The sequence below is a fragment of the Artemia sp. Qi Xiang Cuo genome, chromosome 4 (assembly GCF_049724085.1).
Source record: "Artemia sp. Qi Xiang Cuo chromosome 4, ASM4972408v1, whole genome shotgun sequence".
Taxonomy (NCBI): Eukaryota; Metazoa; Arthropoda; class Branchiopoda; order Anostraca; family Artemiidae; genus Artemia; species Artemia sp. Qi Xiang Cuo.
Window position 1 is genome coordinate 16,359,967 of NC_142797.1, and position 24,285 is coordinate 16,384,251.

A 24,285-nucleotide genomic window follows, 5' to 3' on the forward strand; every position below is an offset into this window, starting at 1 on the left:
CGGTAAGATCTATATTAGTTTACCCATTGCCTGTGAAAAGATTATTCTCAATGATAATCTAAAGGATGTTCTTGGCTTTAAGCTCAATATAATTAATGATAAGAGTGCGGGAAACACTAATTTCATGTTTGCTGACGATCCAGCAGCCGTCACCACGGACAACTGTATAGTTATATATGCTTCCTTTGTAGACAAGTAATGGGTCGATAATTTAAATGCTCTCCTCCTACGAGTTCTTGAATAAAAAACCAATCAGGAGCATATTCACCACTATAATATAAAGCATCTTCAGTATGTTCCCGTAAATACTTGCTATTTGGAACTCTGTCAGTTAACACTAAGAACCGAATTGGGTGATCCAATAGCAATTTCAAAGGGTTTGGCTGTGATTACATGCCATTTTCGACCCATTGTTCAAAAGCAAGATGTCTAATAAAAAAGTGGTATTCACTTGTCCTGATATTTACTGCTATGTTAAAACTCTTGGTCCGAGAGAACAGGGCCATGGAAATAACTACTATAAGAGACACTCTTCAATGTTTGGTTACGGAATTGGAATTTGGTTTGCTAAGCTCTTTCGCTCTTCACTACAACTGGCTAGAAAACATCTTGCACTGGCTGCGATAGATTTTGCATCCTCTACACAATACAATTGGGGCTCTGGCAAGGATTTTAAAAAAAAGTACTTCGGAAAATCTTAGGTCAAGTGTTCGAACCCTTGGCGAGAAATTAAAACAGAATGGTAAAGGTTTAAAATTGTCAAGAAAAAACGCATCACTCATCAGTATCTACTCAGGTCGGAGAAGAATGAAATCATCCCTTTTCTCAAAGAAAAGAAGGACAATGCCGACAAGTGCAATAAACAGTAGAAGAAGAAGAAGTCCCAGGAAGAAAATTGTTAGATCGAAACTAGATTTCTTCTCCTAACCGCCACATAAGGATTCCTAAACTTCAATCACAGAAGAATTTAATATGTTAAATTCTTGTAAGTTTGATGTGAGTGTCAAGCGTTGATACTATTAGCTATTCTATCCACAACAACCACTCTCTTATAATATCAACTTTCAATTTTATTATAAAGAAGTCTACTTTATTGACTTGTAGTCAATATTCATAGATTTGCAAATGAAAGTCCGGAAATCCGATAATACAATGCCGATTCGGGCCGATGGAATATCCTATGAAAATTGTATATTACATAATTTATTTCGTCAAATTAGTGTCTACATCAATGGCACGCTGGTGAGCAAAAGCAACAATCTCTCAAATTATAAAAGCTATATGCAATTCATGCTGATGACACACAAGTCATACAAGAAATTGAGAGGCACTTCCAATGGATATGAATATATTACTAATACTGATAGTACAGATGCACTTAAAAATGCTACAACTAGTGAATTTCATCTAGTTGGAAAAATATATCATGAAATATTTAATATACCCCAATGGCTGCCGCCCAATGTTAAAGTGGATATAAAACTAACGCTTGCACCCTCCAATTTCATATTGAGAAAAGAACTTGCTGCCAATCCCGATGCAAGTCTCTCCCTCACCTCGGCAATACTTCATGTACGCAAACAACAGGTCATGAGTTCTGTTGCTTTGGCCGTGGAAAAACTGAGAGCCAATAGCAACAATATTAAACTAATTATTCCTCATACAATCACCAATCAACGGGATAGTGCAATGGGCTCACGCATCTTCACCGATTCATCATTTATCAATGGAGAAATCCCCTCGAAATTGGCTATGGCTTTTGTAAGAGGTGCCAGTGCACTAGGATCACGGACTGAATGCCCACATAAATTCGAGATGTTTGGACTTTCATCTCTTGTGTGCAAAGTAAACGGCATCCCACTCTACAATCTATCTTTTGATAAATCCTATAGAACATTGTATGAGTTGACCATGCAAACCCTAGATCATGACTCTCAACTATTTGAAAATGGTATAACCGAAGATATGTTTCCTAAAACACATGATATCATTGTACTGGATTTGTCGGGTACACAGGATATGAGGATAGTACGTACAGGGAGTATGCGCTTTGAGTGCATATGTGCTGATCCTTTGGCATAGAACAGTGCCCTGATCTCACTAAACCAGTGTGAAAACTCCGGATAAATAATTACAGAAATCGTTTTTCTGCTATACATGGCACCTTGAATACTGGTCTAATAGTTAATTTATTTAATATGGACCCCTAAATGTCTCAATACACATCATATTGGCTGCCCTCAGATTTTCTCGTCAAAATTCAACGCGCCAACTACATTTTGATTTTCGTTTAGAGCATCCTATCAAAAGTGTTGACGGGTTTTTGTATGTTCATACGAGAAGTGTTGAAGACACATGCATTGTCTTATAATAATGGTCTACCATATAAAATCTCCTCGCCAAACATAAGCACCTATATCGAGATCAGTGGGAAAACTATTATTCAAAATAAGAAGAGGGTGCAGGATCTAACGACTAAAAGCTGTGGTTTCCATGCACTACTATATTTTGTGTTCCGATGTCGTGGCTATACTTACGAGCAGTTTCTCCACATTTATGTTGACAATCCACGTCTGAACGACTTTCTAGTAGAAAATATCCTCTCAGACCTATATAATATTGATTTCAGCGCCCTAAGAGTAAAGTGCTTAAAAAATGTTTGTGAATTTGTTTATTAATAAAATGTATATATATATATACAACAATGTCTTTCAATTTCCGCTTTAGATTTCTTTATCTTCGATGTATAGACAACTATCGTGAACCGCTAATTCTGGTAAATCATTTGGATTCACTCTATATTGTTCTTGATTGACTGCAAAGTCAGGGTCACATTTTCTACAGTACAATGTAACTTCACTCTTGTCATATCTCTTTGTATAGTCAATTATACTATTTGCATTCATATTATGAAATTCAATAGTTTCAATCTGTCTGTTTTAAGCAATATAAAACGCTATTATTTAATATGTTGAATCAAATTTGTTCACAGAAAATTAGAAATCACTTTTCTTAGGATCATAGTAGGAAATGCGGTCGCGACGGTTATGGAAAAAATAAGTATTCTTGTTCCTCCAAAAGTTTAAGCTTATGCACGATTCCTTATCACAGACTCATTTAAATCCACAACGATAACAATCTCGTAGAAATAAACTAAAATCACGTTTGGGATTCTTCCCAATCATAGCGGGGTAAGTATTTTCCCACTGATCACATTTATCATAGTGACAATTGGAGCTCAGGTGCCCTCTAGGATGAGAGTCACACACCTCCTTAAGACATGAATTACGCCCTTTAATTTGTACTGCATAGCCTCTATGTAATTTACAAGGATTACATAATTTACACTTTTCACTATAGTCATCAATAATTGTACAAGTCTCACATTTATTCCAACTGCCAAGAGTGTACATGCACAATGGACATATATAAAACATTTTTCGGTTTCCGATGTCAACTCACTCACTGCTAAAACGAAACTGATCCTCTTCGTTCAATAAATTCAATGAGAGGGAACTGGGAGGGGAGAGGAGTAACTCTGTGACGTTACCTCTTTCGAATGATGGGGGAGCCATCTACATTGAATCCATTGGCATTGTTTTCAAAAGTATATCCACAATATGATTCTGCCCTGTTTCAATTAATATATCAATAAATTGAGTATATGCATTTGAATCACATTTTAAAAGTTTCATACAATAGTCCAATGGAGGAGACTCACTCCTCATTATATTTTCAATATTTCCCTGACGAGAGAACATCGTGTGTTGAAGAGATAACAGGAAGAAATTATCATCCAAAATCAAATAATTTTCCATAAACACTAGATTTGATCTATTTTTAACTGTCTCAAGTTTATTCATTTTTCAGTCCTTTCACTTCGACTGCTGACTCTAGACTGACCCTGATTCGTTAGCCCTAACCAGAAAAGAAAGAGAACATTTTCGATTTCGAAACAATTTTATTGAATAATTACAACAACAACATCAATAATACAGAGCATGTACAATTAGCGATACTGTTTATTGTCTTCAATATGTTTCACCAATGCACTTAAAGCACATTGAAGTCTATTCACATGTGCTATATCAACTTTAGCGGCGAAACATAATTGATCCTCCATTTTAAATTTGCTCGAGGATATCACATATCTTGCATATACTGCATCCCATTCCAGACGGAGCCGTGATCCTTTTATAATTTTCACCGCAATGCTTGGTGCTCTTGTATTATTACCATCAACTCCACTATCAACTTCTAATAGTGTAAACATTCCACTCATTATTACAAATATATATCCAAATGAGTAAAGTCAAACTGTTCTTCTCACTCCTTGAATTCTATTCACAGACTAATAAAAATATAGCAAAAATCCTTTCTTTATATTCCCTCCGCCGATAATATGTAACAAGCCCTCTGATTGGCTGAGAAGGAAACATGTGATCTAACTGTTTCCTGGGAACTCACATCAAATAAATCAACCAACACACATAACCATCCATAAAAACAGACATAAATGTAACAAAATTCCTATTTTTTTATTCTCACTGACAAAACCATGAAAACATCACATAAATATGAGAAATTTCCTGTTTTTCAAATTCTCACTGACAAAAACCATAAAACATCCATAATTTGATGTTGACATCCGAGAAAAACATCAAATAAATTGAACAACACACATAACCATCCATGAAAACAACCATAAATGTGACAAAATTCATGTTTTTCCATGTGAGAAAATTCCTGTTTTTTCATTCTCACTGAGAAAACCATAAAACAGACATGAATTGCTGTTGACATCCATAAATGTGACAAATTTCCTGTTTTTCAAATTCTCACTGACAAAAACCATTAAACATCCATGAAAAACATCAAATAAATTGACCAACACACATAACCATCCAAGAAAACATACATAAATGTGACAAAATTCCTTTTTTTCAAATTCTCATTCACAAAAAACCATAAACCACGTGGTTCTCGTGCTCATATATGGTGTTAAAAAAAGTTGTAGGTGGCAGCAGGGGTGACTCGTGGGGGTATAAGATAGCTTTCTACTCATTTTTCTGGTAAAACTAAACAAGATAAAAGAAAGTAAACGTTAAGAAAAGATAGATACTTCAAAAAACCTTAAGCTTCTGAACCTTCTTTTTAATATATGAAAATGCACTCTACCAGCTTGGCACGTCTGCAGAAAAGTGTTGTTTTGTGGGGGGAGGGGGGTATTTCAAAACAAAAATAATATGTAAATTATATAAACAACCTGGGAAAGTAACTAGAAATCGCATGAATAGGGAGATTTTGAGGAGTCAGGCTTTAAACTCATTTTAATTTTGTACATAAGTGTGAATTACACTAAAAGGAAAAAACTGTAGTTCCAGAAAAACTTTCGAGGAATTTGTTCGAATAAAAGATGTTATAGACGCGGCTCATGAATTTTCATTTGCTTGAGGCTATCAAGCCTCTCTAGATGAAAGTAGAGTTTAGTGACGGAAAACATCGCTAGCAAAAGCATTTGCAGCTAAAACATGCATTTTTGTATGAGTAAGGACTAGGGTAACCGCAAAAAATCGATGTTGGAATTTTGTTTTTGTCAACCCCACAAAATGGTTCCCCTTTCCAGATATTGAGATGGCCGAAATTTGAGTTCGAATGAGAGACATTAACTAGTGCCGCTCGTCACTCGAAGTTTGAAAAAATTCAAATTTTTGGCCAAAAAGTTGACGTATGGAGCCATCACTCAAGAATAGTAAATAATAAAAACAAGCTTAATATCTCAAAGGAGAGCCAACGCTGTTCTTGAAACTTTATATTCTATACATAATTGTTGTCATTTTAAAGAAAGCAGAGTTACAACAGTCTTTAGTCCCAATAACGCGACCTGGTATCTTTAGGAGCCAGTTTGGGGTATTCTAAAAATTTTGTGGTTTTTGCATGATCTGTCTCGGAATTATCTATTTCTTATTAAAAATTATTTTGAAACTCAATTTTCAAACATAGCCTTTTGTTCAAATTTAATCTTTTATTTTATGGGGATTACCTGACTAGTTTACCAAAGAAAGTTCCGTTTGACAGGTAAAAAGAAAAAGGAAACACATCATAAATATTGAACCTGGTAGACAGCATCTACCAGGAAATTTGGATCTTGGAGGAAGTGAACGTCCTTGAAGAAGCTGTGGAAGATCCAGGACCATATGCAAGCAAGAGGATGAAAGTTTCATTTGCAAGGGGTTTTAAAGACATTTTAAACATGTAATTGTCCATATTGTTAGATATCCGACAGAAATGCCACTAGAATTTTAATAGCTACCCTAGAAGTACTAAATCTTAACCCTCTTGAGTACAAAGTCTCGAAGACTTCATTACACCATAGAAGGTAAATGTTCAGAGAACAATATAATAAAAAATGGATAAAGTAAATATTCTTGAAAAAGAGCCCCTGGTTGTCCATTGGGACGGTAAACTTTTATCGGGCGTTTAAAAAAATGAACAATGTGAGCGAATAGCTATTGTAATTTCATATGGTGAAAAAGAACAGTTGCTAGGAGTTCCTGTAACAACAAACACCTCAAGAGAGGAGCAGGCCATAGCTGTATATGAATACCTACATGAATGGGGTCTTTTCAACACCGTCAAGGCGATGTGCTTCGACACTACAGCATCCAACACGGGAAGACTCAAAGGAGCATGCGTCATATTGGAGCAAATGTTAGGAAGAGAGTTGTTACACCTAGCTTGCCGTCATCATATCTTGTAAATTCTGTTACGAGGCGTGTTCGACACAAAAATAGGATCAACTACGGGGCCTCATCCGGACATTTTTAAGAGATTTCTCACTGCATGACCCAATATAGACAAAGGAAAATACGACACAGGTATCAGTGACAATCTAGTACAAATGCAGCTAACTCCAGAAGTAATTGTAAAAGTTGCTGCTGAATTCAAAACCAAAATAACTGAGAGCCACCCCGGGGATGACTATAAGGAGCTATTGCAGTTGGCTCTGGTATTTATTGGGTGTTTATACGGCAATATTGGGGGTTTTAGAACTCCAAGAGCAATTCATCACGCTAGGTGGATGGCAAAGGCTATTTACTGCTTTAAAATGTTCATTTCCGCCGTCAATTTAAGATGTCTGAAGAAGAAGAAAGTTCTGTGCGTACGATATCGATAGCGATCGATACGATCGATACGATATCAATAGCGATACGATAGCGATCGATTTAATATTTGTTGAAATTTATTGTTAAAATTTGTTGATAGTTAAAATTTATTGTAAAGCTTCGTTCAATGCTCCAAAAGTTCATCTTGCAGCAAAGCAAGATTTAGGTATTTTGCCTAGTCTGCTAGACTATAAAAAATATGACAACGACATTGCAGAAATATCCCTGACCAAATTTTTTAACCATTTGTTGTATATTATGAAGTCAGAGTTGGTGGGATTATCTTTTCTCGATCCCGCTATTACAGACGACAAAAGTTGTGAATGGCTTATAAATTGCTGGGTAGCACCGATGAACCATTACAGCACACTAGGGTTGTAAACCCAAAAGTCAGGAAAGAAGAATTAAAACAGGTAGTTGATGGAGGATTAGTAGATTTACTAACCAAAGAAAAGTTTACATTCTTTGACCGATTTAATATAAAAGCAGATTTCCTAAGACAACATCCATACACCTGGCCTCAAAACAATGGCTTTCGAGAAGATTGAAAATTGTCAAAAAATTAAAAGTAGTTAATGACATAGCAGAGTGTGGTGTTAAATTAATAAACGACTTTAACAACCTTATGACAAAAGATAAAGGCCAAAAGCAATATGCCCTCCAAGTTGTAAGCAAATGCCGAGTGTTAAATCCTGACGTTTCAAAAACTGCTTTAACAAAAGAATAGATTTAATAGAAGAATAGAATTTAATCTAGAATTGATTAAATAACAATGTAAAATTGTCAACTTATGATTGTACTACGTCTGTATCATTTTCGCGTCGGTTTTGTATCTATTATGCACCTGACTTTTATTTAAAAAAATACAAAATGTCATTAGACTTATCAGTATTACCGTTTTTATTATAGTCCTTCTTTAAACTAAAAAATATACAAAAAAATGCAAAATCTATAACTGAATAACAAAATTCACTAAGTGCGCTCCTAGTGGTGTCAAATCACGTTTATGGGGCTAAATACTGTTGTAACTCGGTTTGACTTAAAATAACAACGATTATGAATAGAATATGAATTTTGATTAACAATATAGGCTTTCTTTTGAGATGTTAAGCGGGTTTTTATTATATACCGTTCTGGAGTTATGCCTCGATGTCACCTTTTTGGTCAAAAATTTGAATTTTTTCAAACTTTGATTGACGAGCGGCACAGGTTAACGTCATTTAATCGAACTCAAATTTCTGATATCTCAATATCTGGAAAGGAGAATCGTTTTGTTGGGTTGAGACAAACAAAATTCCGAGATTTTTTTTTTCGCCCTCTATGAGATCCGGTCACCCTAGTAAGGACGATAAACCCCAGGATTTGTCTGGGATACAATAGGATCTCAATTTCCCAAAATGCATGTTTTCAAGAACATTTACTAGCCAAAGCAAAGTGTAAATCAATATCACCAGATGTCTGGTTTAAAGTTGCGCCGCCATAAAAATGAAAATGTGCCAAAACTGCCTTTTTTATTGTGAAAAATGCGTCAAATGAACGATTTAAAAAAAACTCGGTGCAGTGCGCCAATTTGGACAAATCAATGCACAAACGCCTAAATAAAGCGCCCAAATAGCGCAAATATGCCCCATTTGGCAACTCTGGTGCAAATCAGCCTGCAGTCCGATCATTTTGTCGACAGTATCACCATCCCAATCATCAGACACAACAAGTATGGAATTTCTGCGGAGCGCACCGACTCTCTGCAATTCCTTATGGTTCATTTTTACACATTGCGGATATCCGTCTGGATTTAGCAATCCGTACGGAGATTCCTTCCATTTTCGTGCCTGAAAAACTCTAGATTTCCGCAAGATTTTGGTCAAATCAGGACGAATTCTTGGCATGATTTTTAAATGAATAAAAACATCACTATGGAACATCAAAATCTTTGTTGTTTCAGACTGAATTTATTCCTCTTTTTGTCTTCTGTGCCTCCTTTGCAGTATAAGGACTTAATCGGGAGTCAAGTTAGCCAATAATCTTCTTTTAGAACTTATCTTCATCCACGCTGATGCATTCATTTGAAAACTTTGCCTTAAAACATAGCGTTTTCTGGGCCACCGTTCAAAAAGATAAGGACGGATTTCCGCATGCATTTCCGCAATGTGTAAAGGAACCATTAAAGTGGAAGGCCTACCTGTTTGTACATAGTTTTTCTTGTTACGGACATGATCAGAACTAGCCTACAAGTCTTAATGTGGAAGAGACACATACAGACATCTCTAAGTTTTCGTTCACTCATATGACGGTCGTTCTCATTATTTTTTTTTTCAATATCAAGGGGGAATTCGTCTGTAGACCCCTTATACTGGAAATTCTTCAAGAGAAAATATAATGGAGACTCCTAAGGGTATTTTCATCCCCCCCCCCCAAAAAAAAAAACATTTAGGTTGATCTATTTTACAAAAAGGATATAAATTTGATAGAGGTAATAGAAATGTAATTTTAGAAAATAGCTGCAGAGGAAAAAAGAGGAATTTACTTCCTTTACTTTTATAAATTAATATGATCCTAAAAGCACGTGCTTTATTCCTCTCAGAGGATTAACATATTCTTGGGCAAGGAAGAATACAGTGGTAACGATTCGCCAAAATGTGGGGGAGGAGCATTTTTTTTTTCATTTTTTTGAATAAAGATATATATATATATATATATATATATATATATATATATATATATATATATATATATATATATATATATATATATATATATATATATATATATATATATATATATATATATATATATATATATATATATATATATATATATATATATATATATATATATATATATATTTCGGTATATTTCGAAATCTAGGTGGGGGTAATTCTACGTAAACTACGAAAAATAATGTTTTTTCAAAACTTGAAACCCACCCTCCCCCTGTCCCCCTTATCGGGGCATTCCATAGAATCTGTTTTCCTCAAAATCAGAAAATTTTCTAGCAAAATATTGTAATTTTTGTACTTCAAAACCTCTATTTCAATGAATTTCAGTTTCAAAATTTTGAATTGAAAAATGATAAATAGAATTCGTAATGTAGCTCTTTGAGGAAGCGGCTGTGTGTTGTGTTCACACGCAAGAAAATAGCTGACGAAGAAAAGGACGAGTCTAATTATTTTTATTTTTTTAAGCTGTGGTGATAGTGCTTTCAAATTTGTTTTTCATATCCATGTTCCTTTATATACTTTTTGGTGTTTCAGACACAGAACGTTTTTCAAAACTTACAGTTATACATTCAGAGATATGCTTATACACTTCTTAATTCATGTACAGATCATTTGAACAAGAAATAAATGATGATAGAGAAGTGATGTTATGAGCTGGTGTGTTGGCCACAAGTGGCTGCAATGAGGAGTCAGTAGTAGTAGTTATAATAGATGACCGACCAAAACCATTAACTCTGTTTTAGAATTCTGTTTTATTCTGTTCTAGTGAAATTTTGAGAAAGCCCATTGGATCGAAAATCTATAAACTTGTCAAAGAATCAATTTTTCTTCTATACTATCCAAAATTCTGGTGCTTTTAGTCCCATTCCTAACAAACTAAAAAAGAAAGCTGCTCTGTCAAGTTTGTCACTTTGCTCTTTTTTGGCTATGATTTGGTTTTGTTTCTTTTTAGGTTTTTCACCGTCATCTTCTAGTGCACAAATTGCAGTCCGTTCAGAATCAATCCTCCAAATAAAAGAAAAAAAGGTGATTCTGCCACATTCACGATAGTTTCCCTCTTTTCTTCAGATCACAACATCAACTGCACAGCCATATTTGCAAATTTCAAATTAAAACAGGAAACAGAAAACAATACAGTAAAAAACGTGTAATTGTTTTTTTTTTCTGTTATTGGACAAAGTGTCATTGTTCTTATGTCTCAATATAATTTTGTTGATGCCATTCACCAAACCACCGACATTTGGTGTTTTAGTGCTTATGCACAAAAGGAATAATAAAAGGGCCGGGGGGGGGGAGGGGGGAGAAATTGAAAAATGGACAAACTCACCTGTTCTGTCACCTCCGTGGTAGTTAGCTTCCTTTCTCTGGTTTAGAGGACCGATTGCAGCAATCATGTTTGCATAGCCGGTTGTGGAAATTGGCCTGTCAAGCCTTGAGTCCGGGTCTAGAATATTTATATACTTAATTTATTATGTTCAATAAAAATGAAAAATAGAAAAAACATGAAGAGCTACACAAGGTAATTGACACCATTTTTAGACTCACAGTATCCATGTACTTTAGAATATTATACTACTACTACTGCTAATAACCCACTGCAACACCAAGCCATTTGAGGCCCAAACATCAAAACTTGAAGTTGCACGTGCTTTCTCACAATACAGTTTGCTGGCCTTGTTTGCAAGTAAGGTTGTCAGTCCCCCACCCCCCGCTCTCCTTCAGTCTGGTATTTTTCACGACTTACCGTGTAATTACGATGGAAATGGCTTGCTTTGACTAATTTGACACCCAATCTTCTCCCCACCCCAATCTCATATCTCGTGACAAAATTCCTGGTGGTTCTCCTTGCCAGGATGTAGGATTTGCACCAAGAAGCAAATTGTTGCCGTTAATTCGTCAGTGAAAATGAAAATCCAACAACCTGACTGTCAATTTTAGAATTAATCATATCTAAGAGTTTAGGTAGCAAACCATATGGCTAATATGGGAGTAAAGTTCATTTGTGATGCAAATGGATGTAATAATTTGATTGAGGATGTTATTCTAGGCATTTATTTGCACAATAGGGGGGTGGGGTATATATTTTGCGAATATATAGGTTCTAAGAAATTCATGAATTTCTTAAAAAACTGAGAAAACAAGGAAAAAAGTGAAGATAAAGGCCCCTGCAAAATGTGTTAACTAGGATTATTCTGCATATTATGGAGTACTAATTGTTTTCTTAATATGTTTCCTTATGTCCAGCTCGACTCCTAGGCTTAAAATACTGGTTGGCCGTTTGGCTAATTTAAAGATTTGTATATATATACACTGTCAAATTAGCCATCTGGTGGTATCTCGTTTCATAATAATAGTAATCAAAACTCTACAAAACGAAATTAAAAAGCAATATCATAGGCAGCGCAATAGCGCTGCCTAAGTAAAGAACGATGTTGGCACAATGTATTTTTTTTCTTGGTCTTAGACTAGGGCACTTCGTATCGAAGGAGTTGTTGCAGAAACTTCAAAAAGGGCTCATTCGATTAGAAATTGGAGTGGCTAGTGCTCTTTTTAATAGTCGAAAGTGATTGGCTAAAAATTTCCAATCAAAATAAAAATTTTGATATATTTATTATGTTCAGCGTAGTTGATTTCCAGATAGAAATTATGTTTTTGAGGAGGACAATCCCCCGAAGCCCTCAGGGCAAGGGCTGTAATTTATGCCCTTGGAGCAAATAATGTTTTAATAGAAATCTTTGTCGTAAAAACTTCAAAAAGGGCTCATTCGATTGGAATTCCAAAGGACTAGTGCCCTTTTTAATAGTCGAAAGTGATTGGAGGGCAACTAACCCCTTTGTCACCCCCTCCTTTTCACCAAACACATCCAATCAAAATTTTTACATAGCCATTTTGTTCAAAGTAGTTGTAATTTCTGGAAATTATGTCTTTGAGGATGTCACCCCCCCCCACTGCCCTCAGGGCAAGGTTGTAAGTTATTCCCCGGGGGCATATAAGGTTCTTATTGAAATCGTTGTCGAAGAAACTTCAAAAAGGGCTTTTCACCAAACACATCTAATCAAAATTTTGAGAAAGCAATGTTCTTCAACGTAGATGATAGTTCTGGAAATTATGCCTTTGAGGATGACACCCCCCACTGCCCTCAGGGCAAGGTTGTAAGTTATGCCCCGGGGGCATATAAGGTTCTTATTGAAAGCGTTGTCGAAGAAACTTCAAAAAGGGCTCATTCCATTGGAAATGGAAATGGCTAGTACCCTTTGTAATAGTAGAAAGTGATTGGAAGGCAACTAACACCCCTTCCACGCCCACCATTTCTCCAAACACATCCGATCAAAATTTTGAGATAGCCATTTTGTTCAACTCAGTTGAAAGTTCTGGAAATTGTATCTTTGAGCAGGACACTCCCCCCACAGTCTTCTGGGCAAGGGCTATAAGATATGCCCTGGGGGACATATAAGGTTTTTATGGAGAGCTTTGTCATATAAACTTGAAAAAGGGCTCATTCAATTGGAAATTTAAATGTCTAGTGCTCTTATTAATAGTCGAAAGTGATTTAAGGGCAACTAACCCCCCTCTCACACCCACCTTTTCCCAAACCAATCCAATCCAAATTTTTAGATATGCATTTTGTCCAATGTAGTTGAAAGTTTTGGAATTAGTTCTTTAAGGATGACACCCCCCCCCCTTAGGGCAAGGGTTGTAAGTTATGCCCTGGGGGCATATAAGGTTTTTATAGAAATCGATGTTGTAGAAACTTCAAAAGGGCTCATTCGATTGGAAATTGAAAGGGCTAGTACCCTTTTCAATAGGATGATAACCCCCTCAGAGCCCTCAGGGCAAGAGTTGTAAGTTATGCCCTGGGGGCATATAATGTTTTTTTTATAAAAAGTGTTGTCGTAGAAGCTTCAAAAAGGGCTCATTCCATGGGAAATGGAAATGCCTAGTACCCTTTTTAATAGTTGAAAGTGATTGAAAGGCAACTAGCATCCCTTCTATACCCACCATTTCCCCAAACACATCCAATTAAAAGTTTGAGGTAGCCATTTTGTTCAACGCAGTTAAAAGTTCTTGAAATTGTACATTTGATCAGGTCAATACACCCACAGTCTTCAGTGCAAGGGTTATAAGTTTCGCCCTGGGAGCATATAAGGTTTCTATTGAAAGCTTTGTCATAGAAACTTGAAAAAGTGCTTATTCGATTGGAAATTCAAAGGGCTAGTGCCCTTTTTAATAGTCGAAAGTGATTTGAGGGCAACTAACCCCCCTCTCACGCCCACCCTTTCCCCAAACCCAACCAATCAAAATTTTTAGATAGCCATTTTGTCCAACGTAGTTGAAAGTTTCGGAAATTAGTTCTTTAAGGATGACACCCCCCTCCCCACAGCCCTTAGGTCAAGGGTTGTAAGTTATGCCCTGGGGCATGTAAGGTTTTTATAGAAAGCGATGTTGTAGAAACTTCAAAAGGGCTCATTTGATTGGAAATTGAAAGGGCTAGTACCCTTTTCAATAGGATGATAACCCCCTCAGAGCCCTCAGGGCAAGAGTTGTAAGTTATGCCCTGGGAGTATATAAGGTTTTTTATAGAAAGTGTTGTCGTAGAAACTTCAAAAGGGGCTCATTCCATTGGAAATGGAAATGCCTAGTACCCTTTTTAATAGTAGAAAGTGATTGGCTGGCAACTAGCACCCCTTCCATGCCCACCATTTCCCCAAACATATCCAATCAAAATTTTGAGATAGGCATTTTGTTCAACGCAGTTGAAAGTTCTGGAAATTAAATCTTTGAGCATGACACTTCCCCCACAGTCTTCAGTGCAAGGGTTATAAGTTATGCCCTGGGGGCATATAAGGTTTCTATTGAAAGCTTTGTCATAGAAACTTGAAAAAGGGCTTATTCGATTGGAAATTCAAAGGGCTAGTGCCCTTTTTAATAGTCGAAAGTGATTTGAGGGCAACTAACCCCCCTCTCACGCCCGCCTTTTCGCCAAACACATCCAGTCAAAATTTTTAGATCGCCATTTTGTCCAACGTAGTTGCAAGTTTTGGAAATAAGTTCCTTAAGGATGACCCCCCCACACAGTCCTTAGGTCAAGGGTTGTAAGTTATGCCCTGGGGGCATATAAGGTTTTTATAGAAAGCGATGTTAAAGAAACTTCAAAAGGGTTCATTCGATTGGAAATTGAAAGAGCTAGTGGTCTTTTAATAGTCGAAAGTGATTGAAGGGTAACTAACCTCCCTCTCATGCCCACCGTCTCCCCAAACACATCCAATCAAAATTTTGAGATATCGATTTTGTTCCGGGGCATATAAGGTTTTTATAGAAAGTTTTTTCGTAGAAACTTCAAAAAGGGCTCATTTGATTGAAAATTTAAAGAGCTAGTGCCCTTTTAAATAGTCTAAACTGAATGGAGAGCAACTAACCCCCTCTCACGCCCACCATTTCCCCTAACACGCTCAATCAAAGTATTGAGATAGCCATTTTGTTGAAAATAGTTAAAAGTTCTGGAAATTATGTATTTAAGGATGAAACGCCCACGAGAGCCCCCAGGGCAAAGGTTGTAAGTTATGCCCTGGGGGCATATAAGGTTTCTATAGATAGCGTTGTCCTAGAAACTTCTAAAGGGGCTCATTTAATTGGAAATTAAGTAGACTAGTGCCCTTTTTAATAGTCGTAAGTGATTGGAGGGTAACTAACCCCCCTCTCATGCCCACAATTGTCTCAAACAAACCCAATCAAAATTTTCAGATAGCCATTTTGTTCAACATAGTTGAAAGCTCTGGAAATTAAAACTGGAATCGGAGGACGAATATCCCCCCCCCCTCACGCCCATCATGTCCCCAAAAACTTCCGATCAACATTTTGATATGGACATTTTCTTGAAGGTAGTTGAAGGGTCTGCAAATTTTGTCTTTGAGTATGACGACCCCCCACAACCCTCCGTGCGCAGATTGTAAGTTATGTCCTGGGGGCATAAAAGGTTTTATAAGAAGTATTGTAGTAAAAACTTTAAGAAGGGCTATTTTTTTTGGAAATTGAGAGGCCTATTGTACTTTTTAATAGTCGAAGGTAAACGGAGGGAGAATCCCCCCCACGCCCATAATTTCCCCAAACATTTCCGATCAACATTTTGATACATTCATGTTGTTCAACGTAGTTGAAAGGTCTGGCAATTTGAGGATGGCCCCCCTTCCCCGATAGCCCTCAGGACAAGGGTCTTAATTTATGCCCTTGGGGCATATAAGGTTCTTTTAGAAAGTTTTTTCCGTAGAAGCTTCAAAAAAGGCTCATTCGATTGGAAATTAAGAGGACTAGTGCAATTTTTATTAGTCGAAAGTGATCAGGAGTTCTGAGGTTTGTGGTTTTGCTAAAGCAGCTAAGCTAAAAGTAGTGCAGCTAATATGTTTTAAGAGAATTTTAGGGTTGAAGGATTCCTTTAGTTCAGTCGTGCTGAAAGGAGAGGCTTTTCACTTTAAGGAGTGTTAGATTGGTTAGAAAGGTGAAATTCTGGGAGAAAATAATTACGCTACCTAGAGTTCGGCTTCTTAAGTCAACTTATTTGGAGAGCTTGAAGGACAGTAGACGTGATTCGTGGCCAAACCAGGTCAATAAATACTGGATCTTTATGGCCTTTCGGAGATGTGGAATGAAGGAAAAGGCCCAATGGGTGAAAGCATGTCAGTATGGAAGGAAGTCTAGCGAACCCTAAATGACCAAGAAATCCAAGAGTGGCAAGCTAATAAGGACCAATCTATGTCTTTGAGGTTTTACTTCCGAGCTGAAGACTGTTTTTTTCAATCAATCAATCAATTCTATTCAATCAATAAACTCAACAAAATACACTTCAATATATTTTGGGGGGAGGAGGTTTATTTTAAACTTGGGTTGAATAAAGAGGATTTGGAGAATTTGTTGTTGGTAAGAGGGGATCGTTTGGATTTAGATGAGAGAAGGAAATTTTCGGGAAAATTTAGGCTGGCGGCTGGCCCCTATTTTTGCCCTGTGTGTGGATGTGTGAATGAGAACTTATTTCATTTTGTATCCGAGTGTGAAGAGCTGTCTGAGTTGCGGAATGAATGTTTTGTACGAGTGTTTGGGAGTTAATGCTGGTTAATTGAGCGGATGGCTGAGAGGAACGCATGTTATGTTAAGCAGTTGTGTAAGTTTATTCGTTTAGGGATTAAACATAGGGAATCATGTTTGAGGGGATAGGTTGTTACGGTTTTTATGATTTGAATTTTATTATGATTGGTCTTTGTTGGTTAAAATGTTGAACCTTGGTGTGTTTCTTTTTTGTCGTTTTGTTGTTCTTTTTTCTTTTCATTGTTTTTTTATTTATACTATCTAAAGTTGTATTCGGTTCCTAAGCTTTGTTTGTAGACACTATTCTGTGTTGCTATAGCCTGCAGGCTTTTTGCAGTAAATCTAATCTTATTTGTTTTCGAAATTTAAGCTAAATTAAAAAAAAGATATTATTTCAGTTTAGGTATATAGGCTTCAGTTAGGTATATTAGGCATATATATCAGTTGTCTGTTTAGTTGTCTGTTATTCTCACTGGTTTTACTTTATGGATTTTTTTACGCTCAGGAATGCTTCTTCCTCATTTTCATATAAAAACGAAGTTGATTCAGGTTCTTTACACCCATTTGAACAACCCGTCTTCAGTGTCAATCTGAAGATCATCTGAAGGTCAATCTGTCACCTGGCTTATGTGTCTCTTCTGACTTAATTTCATCATTGTTACAGGAAATGAAACTGTAACTGTCGTTATTTGCATCAGTTTCATTCTCATCGCCTTCGCTATTTACTGAAAGCTCATCTGTCTGACAATCCAAAACACGCTCTCCTTTTACCGAAATTCATTCTAATCGTCACTCTTTGTCGCTTCCCATGAAATTTCAGTTTAATTTCAGTTTAAATTTTGCCTTATGACCTCTTCCCAGCCAATTTGAGAGACGTTGTAATTATTTAGAATTTTAATCTTGTCTTCTAAAAGCACACAATTTGAGCCTTTTGTTGATTTCATGACGTCCAAATTGACCTTAAGTTAGAAGTGGTGTCTTTGTAAAATTAAATTTTTTTATTGGACGTTTATCTTTTGCCTCGGCTCCTATTTTGTCATTATGAAAGACGTATCGCCTAACGTTTGTTTCTTTTAATATTTCAGGTGGTGGAACAAAAACTTCTTTTTCTTCCAACGATTTATCAAGTCCAGGTTTTTTGTTTTACATGGTATTGAAGGCATTGACGACCACCTTTGTTTCTTTTAATTGTTCAGGTGGTGGGACAAAAACTTCTTCTTTTGCCTTGTCTTGTCTTTTGTTATTATAAAAGATGTATCGCCAAATCTTTGTTTCTTTTCATTATTCGGGTGGTGGGACAAAAACTTCTTTTTCTTCCAACGATTTATCCTGTCCCTATTCTTGATTTTCAAAGGTATGGTAGGTATTGATGACCTTAAACATGTCAAAATCCAAAACCCAATCATCATCGCTATCATTTTAAATTTATTTGGTTCTTTACACCTAGGCTTATCTTTCGTCATTATGAAATACATATCGTCAAGCCTTTGTTTTCTTTTAACAAAGGTATGGTAGGCATTGGTGACCTTATCCCTGTCAAAATCCCAAACCCAATCATCATCACTATCATTTTCAATTTTGACACGTTTTGATTTTCACTGTCGAGGTTGATTTTCATTGACCCGCTGCTCTTCATTTTCATTTTTGACTCTCTCACTTGTTCGGTATTGTATGTCTTCTAATTGCGTGCGTCTTTGCTCTTTATTTTCATTTTTAACACGCTCTGATTGTTGTTTTCGCATATCTTTTAACCGCCCGTGTCTTTGCTCTTCATTTTCATTTTTGACACGTTTTTGGATTTTGATTACTTCAGACAATTTAGCAATGGCCTTTGGTTTAGTTGTCTGTATTGGTGTTGTCACAATTGATGGTCCAGATTGTCGAATTTCACACCTTATCACGTTTGATAGTTCAGGTGTTGATTCCAAAGAATCATCATTTATAGTAATTGCAACTGCAAATTTTCGTTTTTAGGGCCTTCCAACAGACATTATGTTATATAAATAACTGTTGCGTTGGATACTCAACAACCTTATTTATTCTACGAATGACATCATATGAGAAAATTCGTGTATGATGCCATATATAATGTTATCTGAAATGCTTATACAATTTAGTAACATAGTACATGACGTCATTTGTAAAAACCAAAATTAAGGCTCTTAACGCATTTTCTCAGACTTCTGACCTCTCTAGATCGTTTTGTTATGGGAGAATATACCAAGGTATCAATTTTCCCCAAAAAATATGGAGCCGCTTTCAAGAACATACATATATACACATATACACAATTGTTGCTCACATATAAAGATAGAATTGAGAGAGTGAGAGAGAGAGAGAGAGAGAGGGAGAGAGAGAGAGAGCGATAGAGAGACAGAGAGAAAGAGAGAGAGAGAGAGAGAGGGAGAGAGAGAGGAAGAGAGAGAGAGACAGAGAGAGAGAGAGAGAGAGAGAGAGAGAGAGAGAGAGAGAGAGAGAGAGAGAGAGAGAGAGAGAGAGAGAGAGAGAGAGAGAGAGAGAGAGAGAGAGAGAGAGAGAGAGAGAGAGAGAGAGAGAGAGAGAGAGAGAGAGAGAGAGAGAGAGAGAGAGAGAGAGAGAGAGAGAGAGAGAGAGAGAGAGAGAGAGAGAGAGAGAGAGAGAGAGAGAGAGAGAGAGAGAGAGAGAGAGAGAGAGAGAGAGAGAGAGAGAGAGAGAGAGAGAGAGAGAGAGAGAGAGAGAGAGAGAGAGAGAGAGAGAGAGAGAGAGAGAGAGAGAGAGAGAGAGAGGGAGAGAGAGAGAGAGAGAGAGAGAGAGAGAGAGAGAGAGATTGAGAGAAGAGAGAGAGAAGAGAGAGAGAGAGAGAGAAGAGAGAGAGTGAGAGAGAGAGAGAAAGAGGATATTTATAACAATAAGAACCATGGCGCTCCTTACTTTCAATGTTTTTTCTGTAGATTATGGTAGTTATACCGTTGTGGCGTCGACCACCCAAAACAATAACGTCATTTGATCCACCTAAGCGTCTGTCCGGGCAAACACCATTTACTCCGTCACACTGTGGAAAAAAGTAAAATTAACACAGGGTTACAAAATGCGGAAAGAGTATAGGCTTCAAAGTTAAATAAACATTGTACCCTGCTTCACATTGTCTATACCTTTAGCTTTTTATTAAAACCCCTCCCACCCCTCCCCTCCACTCCAAACACACTTTATGTTTAATTTCCCATAATGTTTTAAATTTTTTACTGTTGATTTAATTTTTGGATTCTAATTTACGCTCACTTTTATTCATTTTTTCTCTTTTGTTCAAAGATTGATTATCATATCTTGTTTATTTTTTTGCTATTTCAGCCACTCTCTTCTAACTATGACTCAGTGAGCCAACAAAAACTTTTAGGGTTTTCCTCTCGTAAGAGTCTATTCATTTGACTTTTTTTCACACGAAATGATTTAACAGGAATAACTGTCTGATATTCTAGTTAACTAAAATTCCAAAAGATTTACTTGTTTTCAAGGCCATCCAATGAGAGGACAACTAAAAGAAAATGACCAGGCTTCAGGTGAAACCTTTTTGGCTTGAAATATTTTGTCATTATCTTTTAGATAGACCTTTGACAGAGTTATTATAGTAGACACGACTACAGACACTGCTAATTGGCATGCCTTTTCATGGTCTTACAAAAATTCCAAAAAAGGCCCCAAATTTATCAGGAAGGCCATGCTTGGTTCAGTTTAAAAGTACGACAAAAGTCCAAATTAGTGCACTTTAAGCATTCAAGATGTAAGTTTCTGTGTACTATTGATAATTTTACTTCGAATTTATAAGCTTTTTCCTTCCCTTCCAAAAAACCAGAATTCATCTTCTTTAGTAAAACAGGGTTTACAGCATCTGGGAGTTCACGAGCTAAAAATTCTCAATTTTGGTTAAAAACAAATTAACAATTATTCAAAAAAGTGTAGCTTATTGCTTTTCCTGATGAGTATAATTGGAGGGGGGGGGGGGTCAATTTCTTGAAAAAATTTCAGGATGCAGTAATCCGCCTGGATTTGTTTTCTCTTTTCACACTTTTTCACACAAAAATTCCATTGGGAGGGGGGATCTAGAATCTCTATATTGCCTCCGTAGGGCCCTGAATAGGAGGAATGTTTTGATTGTCAAGACCGCTTCCCCCGTAACGCGAAAAAAAATATTAAAATAAGTAATTTTTGGGTACTTAATCGTAAAAAATGACATATTCCATTGTCAAATCTCGTTCCTTAAAGGACTGGGCCTCTCCCAAAGGTGAATCCTGGCTACAACGCTACTCCTTTATGCAAACACGTTGCCGAATTGAAACTTTACAAAGAGTACCAAGCGTTGTGAAAAACTTGCAAAATTTAAAAAAGAAGAAAAATAAAAGAAGAATAAAGAAGAATAAAAAGAAAAAGGAGGAGATGAATAGAAGAAAGGTAAGTTTATTAAATTATCATATTTATAAGATTCAATATTAGATAAAAATCGAAACTCCCCTGGTGGCCCCATGAACAAAAATAATCAAGAGATCGTGGTAGGTCACAAGTTCATCCTAGTCAATCTTCTGCCACTCATTTTTTTCGAATTGTTTCGATCGCTTTGGTCAGTTGTCACTACCATAAAAGGAATTAAGTCCAAGAGAAATTGTGATAATCATCATAAACATTTTACGCTATCAATATTGAATAGCTCCAATCAATTTAACAGTATTAATCTATACAAATTAAGAGTAAGCAGTGGGGGAGGGGTTAAGGGGGTGGGAGCCCTCAAAATATATTGGATAGGCCTGCGAATGATTTGGAAAAGGGTCAAAAATCAGATAAAAAAAATTGGCTTAGAAAAATTTGTTGAAAACAAGTAGGGAGCAATATTAAAACTTAGAAACAACCAGAAATTATTCTGTATGTAAGAGGGCTGCTCTCTTCTGAATTCCTCACCCTTTATGCTAAAGTTTGACTTTTTGTCTCAGTTCTTTAAGAATTACTACTCAAACACAACCTTGCAGTATACAACTTTAGCGCAACACAAGGGCCGTTGGTATACAATTATAAACTTTTTAAACCACTAGAAAACTTTTCATGGCTGAGTGCTTCCCCTCCTGTACCCTCCGCTCTTTGCGCTAAAGTTTGACTGTTTGTCTCAATTCTTTAAAAACAACTACTTAAACACAACCTTACACTATAAAACTTTAGCGCAACGCAAGGGCCGTTGCTATAGAATTATGAATTTTTAAACCACTAGAAAACTTTTCATGGCTGAGTGGTTCCCCCTCCTGAACCCTCCGCTCTTTGCGGTAAAGTTTGACTGTTTGTCTCAATTCTTTAAGAACAACTACTCAAACACAACCTTACACTATAAAACTTTAGCGCAACGCAAGGGTCGTTGCTATAGAACTATGAGTTTTTAAACCACTAGAAAACTTTTCATGGCTGAGTGGTTCCCCCTCCTGAACCCTCCGCTCTTTGCACTAAAGTTTGACTGTTTGTCTCAATTCCTTAAAAACAACTACCCAAACACAACATTACACTATAAAACTTTAGTGTAAGGAGGCGGGGGTTCAGGAAGTGGCAGCCCTTAAACCGCGAAAAGTTTTAAGGTGGTTTAAAAATATTTCTTTTTTCTATACTAACTGCCACTGTGTTTGGGTAGTAGTGGAAATGAAGAGTGGCAATGGAGGGTCTGATTCAAGGCATTCTGTGGTAATGCTTCATAGTAATAACTTTCCCGCAACTGCATGGGCCACCTGTGACAGTTAGAGACCCAAACAAGAGTCCGAGTTCCAGCTCGAATGAAATGAGGGTCAATTTCAAGGGCTGAAATCCCAAGCTACCAAGAGATATTAAAATCCTTATATGAATATTTATTTTATATTTAATTATGCAATTTTCTTCGTGAAACAAGCTCTATTACTATATTCCCTCATTTAAAATACATTTAAAATTTTAAGAATTATATTGAAATACTTAAATCACTATTTACTATTTTTGAATATCATCGTAAATTACGATTACTATTTTGAAAATAGTTGAAATCCATGAAAATATTATGCAAGGCTATTGATGCGAATTATATTTTCATCATGACGTCACATTTTCAGTTCAAGTCATTTGTATTGCTTTTCTTAAGTCTACTTTATATTCTCATGGTTACAAAACTGTTCTGAGAAAATTTTATTTTTCTACATTTTTAGAAATTTCGCAGTGTTATATTTCTAGCTTGAGTAGTTTAGATCCAAATCAGTGGAAGGATAAATGAGCTATTTATTACTTACTACTTGTCAAGTCTTTCACCCAGGTAAGTAGTAGAATTGAAAGGTTAATGTTAATGGCAAGTTTTACCTAATGTTGAAACAAAATGTAGTCGTCGAAAACCTGAGCAAAATATGTATGCTTCTAAGCATACATATAATTTATGGACTATGCATTGTCAATGCTTGTCAAACAATTCGTGATAACGAACTGTAAGTAAAAAGCGACCCGGCTCAATAGTAACCAAAACTCTAAAACACGAAATCTTAGTACCAATAGATACATCAAAAGAATCACATTTTTATGTTGATTTCAAATATAGAAGTTTCATCAAGTTTAGTCTTACCCATAAGAAGTTACGCGCCTGAGAAAATTTGCCTTATTTTTGAAAAAAGGGGGAACCAACCCCTAAAAGTCATAATACTTTAATGAAAATCACAACATCAGATTCAGCGCATCAGAGAACCTTACTATAGAAGTTTCAAGCTCCTATCTGCAAAAATGTGGAATTTTGTATTTTTTGCCCGAAGAAAGATCAAGGATGCGTATTTATTTATTTTTTTTCAGGGTGATCAAATCGATCGAGTAGTCCTAGAATATCTTGAGAGGGCTCATTTGAGCGGAAATTAAAGTTCTAGGGCATTTTTTAAGTGACCAAAAATAGGAGGGCAACTTGGCCCCCTCTGATGCTCATTTTTTTTCCAAAGTCATTCAATCAAAATTTTGAGATAGTCATTTTGTTCAGCATAGTCAAAAATCTAATAAATATGTCTTTGAGGATGACTTAATCCCCCACAGTTCCCGGGGGAAGGGCTCATTGTTTACATTGTTATATTGTTGCCCGTTGATCGGGGGGGGGGTCGGAAGAAAGGTTTACGGGAAGAATCTTTCCATGGAGGATGTTTCTTTGGGGGAAGGGACATTTCTCTGAAGGGTGCGCTGGATTTCTTAGCATTATTAAAAAAAAGATCAGAAATTAAATAAAAAAACAATTTTTTTCAACTGAAAGTAAGGAGCAACATTAAAACCTAAAACGAACAGAAATGATTAGGTATGTGAGGGTTTCGCCCCCAAATTAATGCCTCGCT

At 36.3% G+C, this 24,285-nt stretch overlaps 1 protein-coding gene across 2 annotated transcripts in view; it reads right to left on the minus strand.

The window, feature by feature from the left end:
* The window catches only part of LOC148952821 (protein Skeletor, isoforms B/C-like), a 258,085-nt gene that overhangs the window by 28,875 nt on the left and 204,925 nt on the right, over positions 1 to 24,285 (minus strand). For both annotated transcript variants that reach the window (XM_089088109.1, XM_089088110.1), the window contains 2 exons: positions 19,871 to 19,991; positions 11,211 to 11,327 (listed from right to left, as the gene is read on the minus strand). In XM_089088109.1, coding sequence (XP_088944235.1) covers positions 11,211 to 11,327; positions 19,871 to 19,991 — 238 coding nt within the window. The remainder of the gene's footprint in view (positions 1 to 11,210; positions 11,328 to 19,870; positions 19,992 to 24,285) is intronic.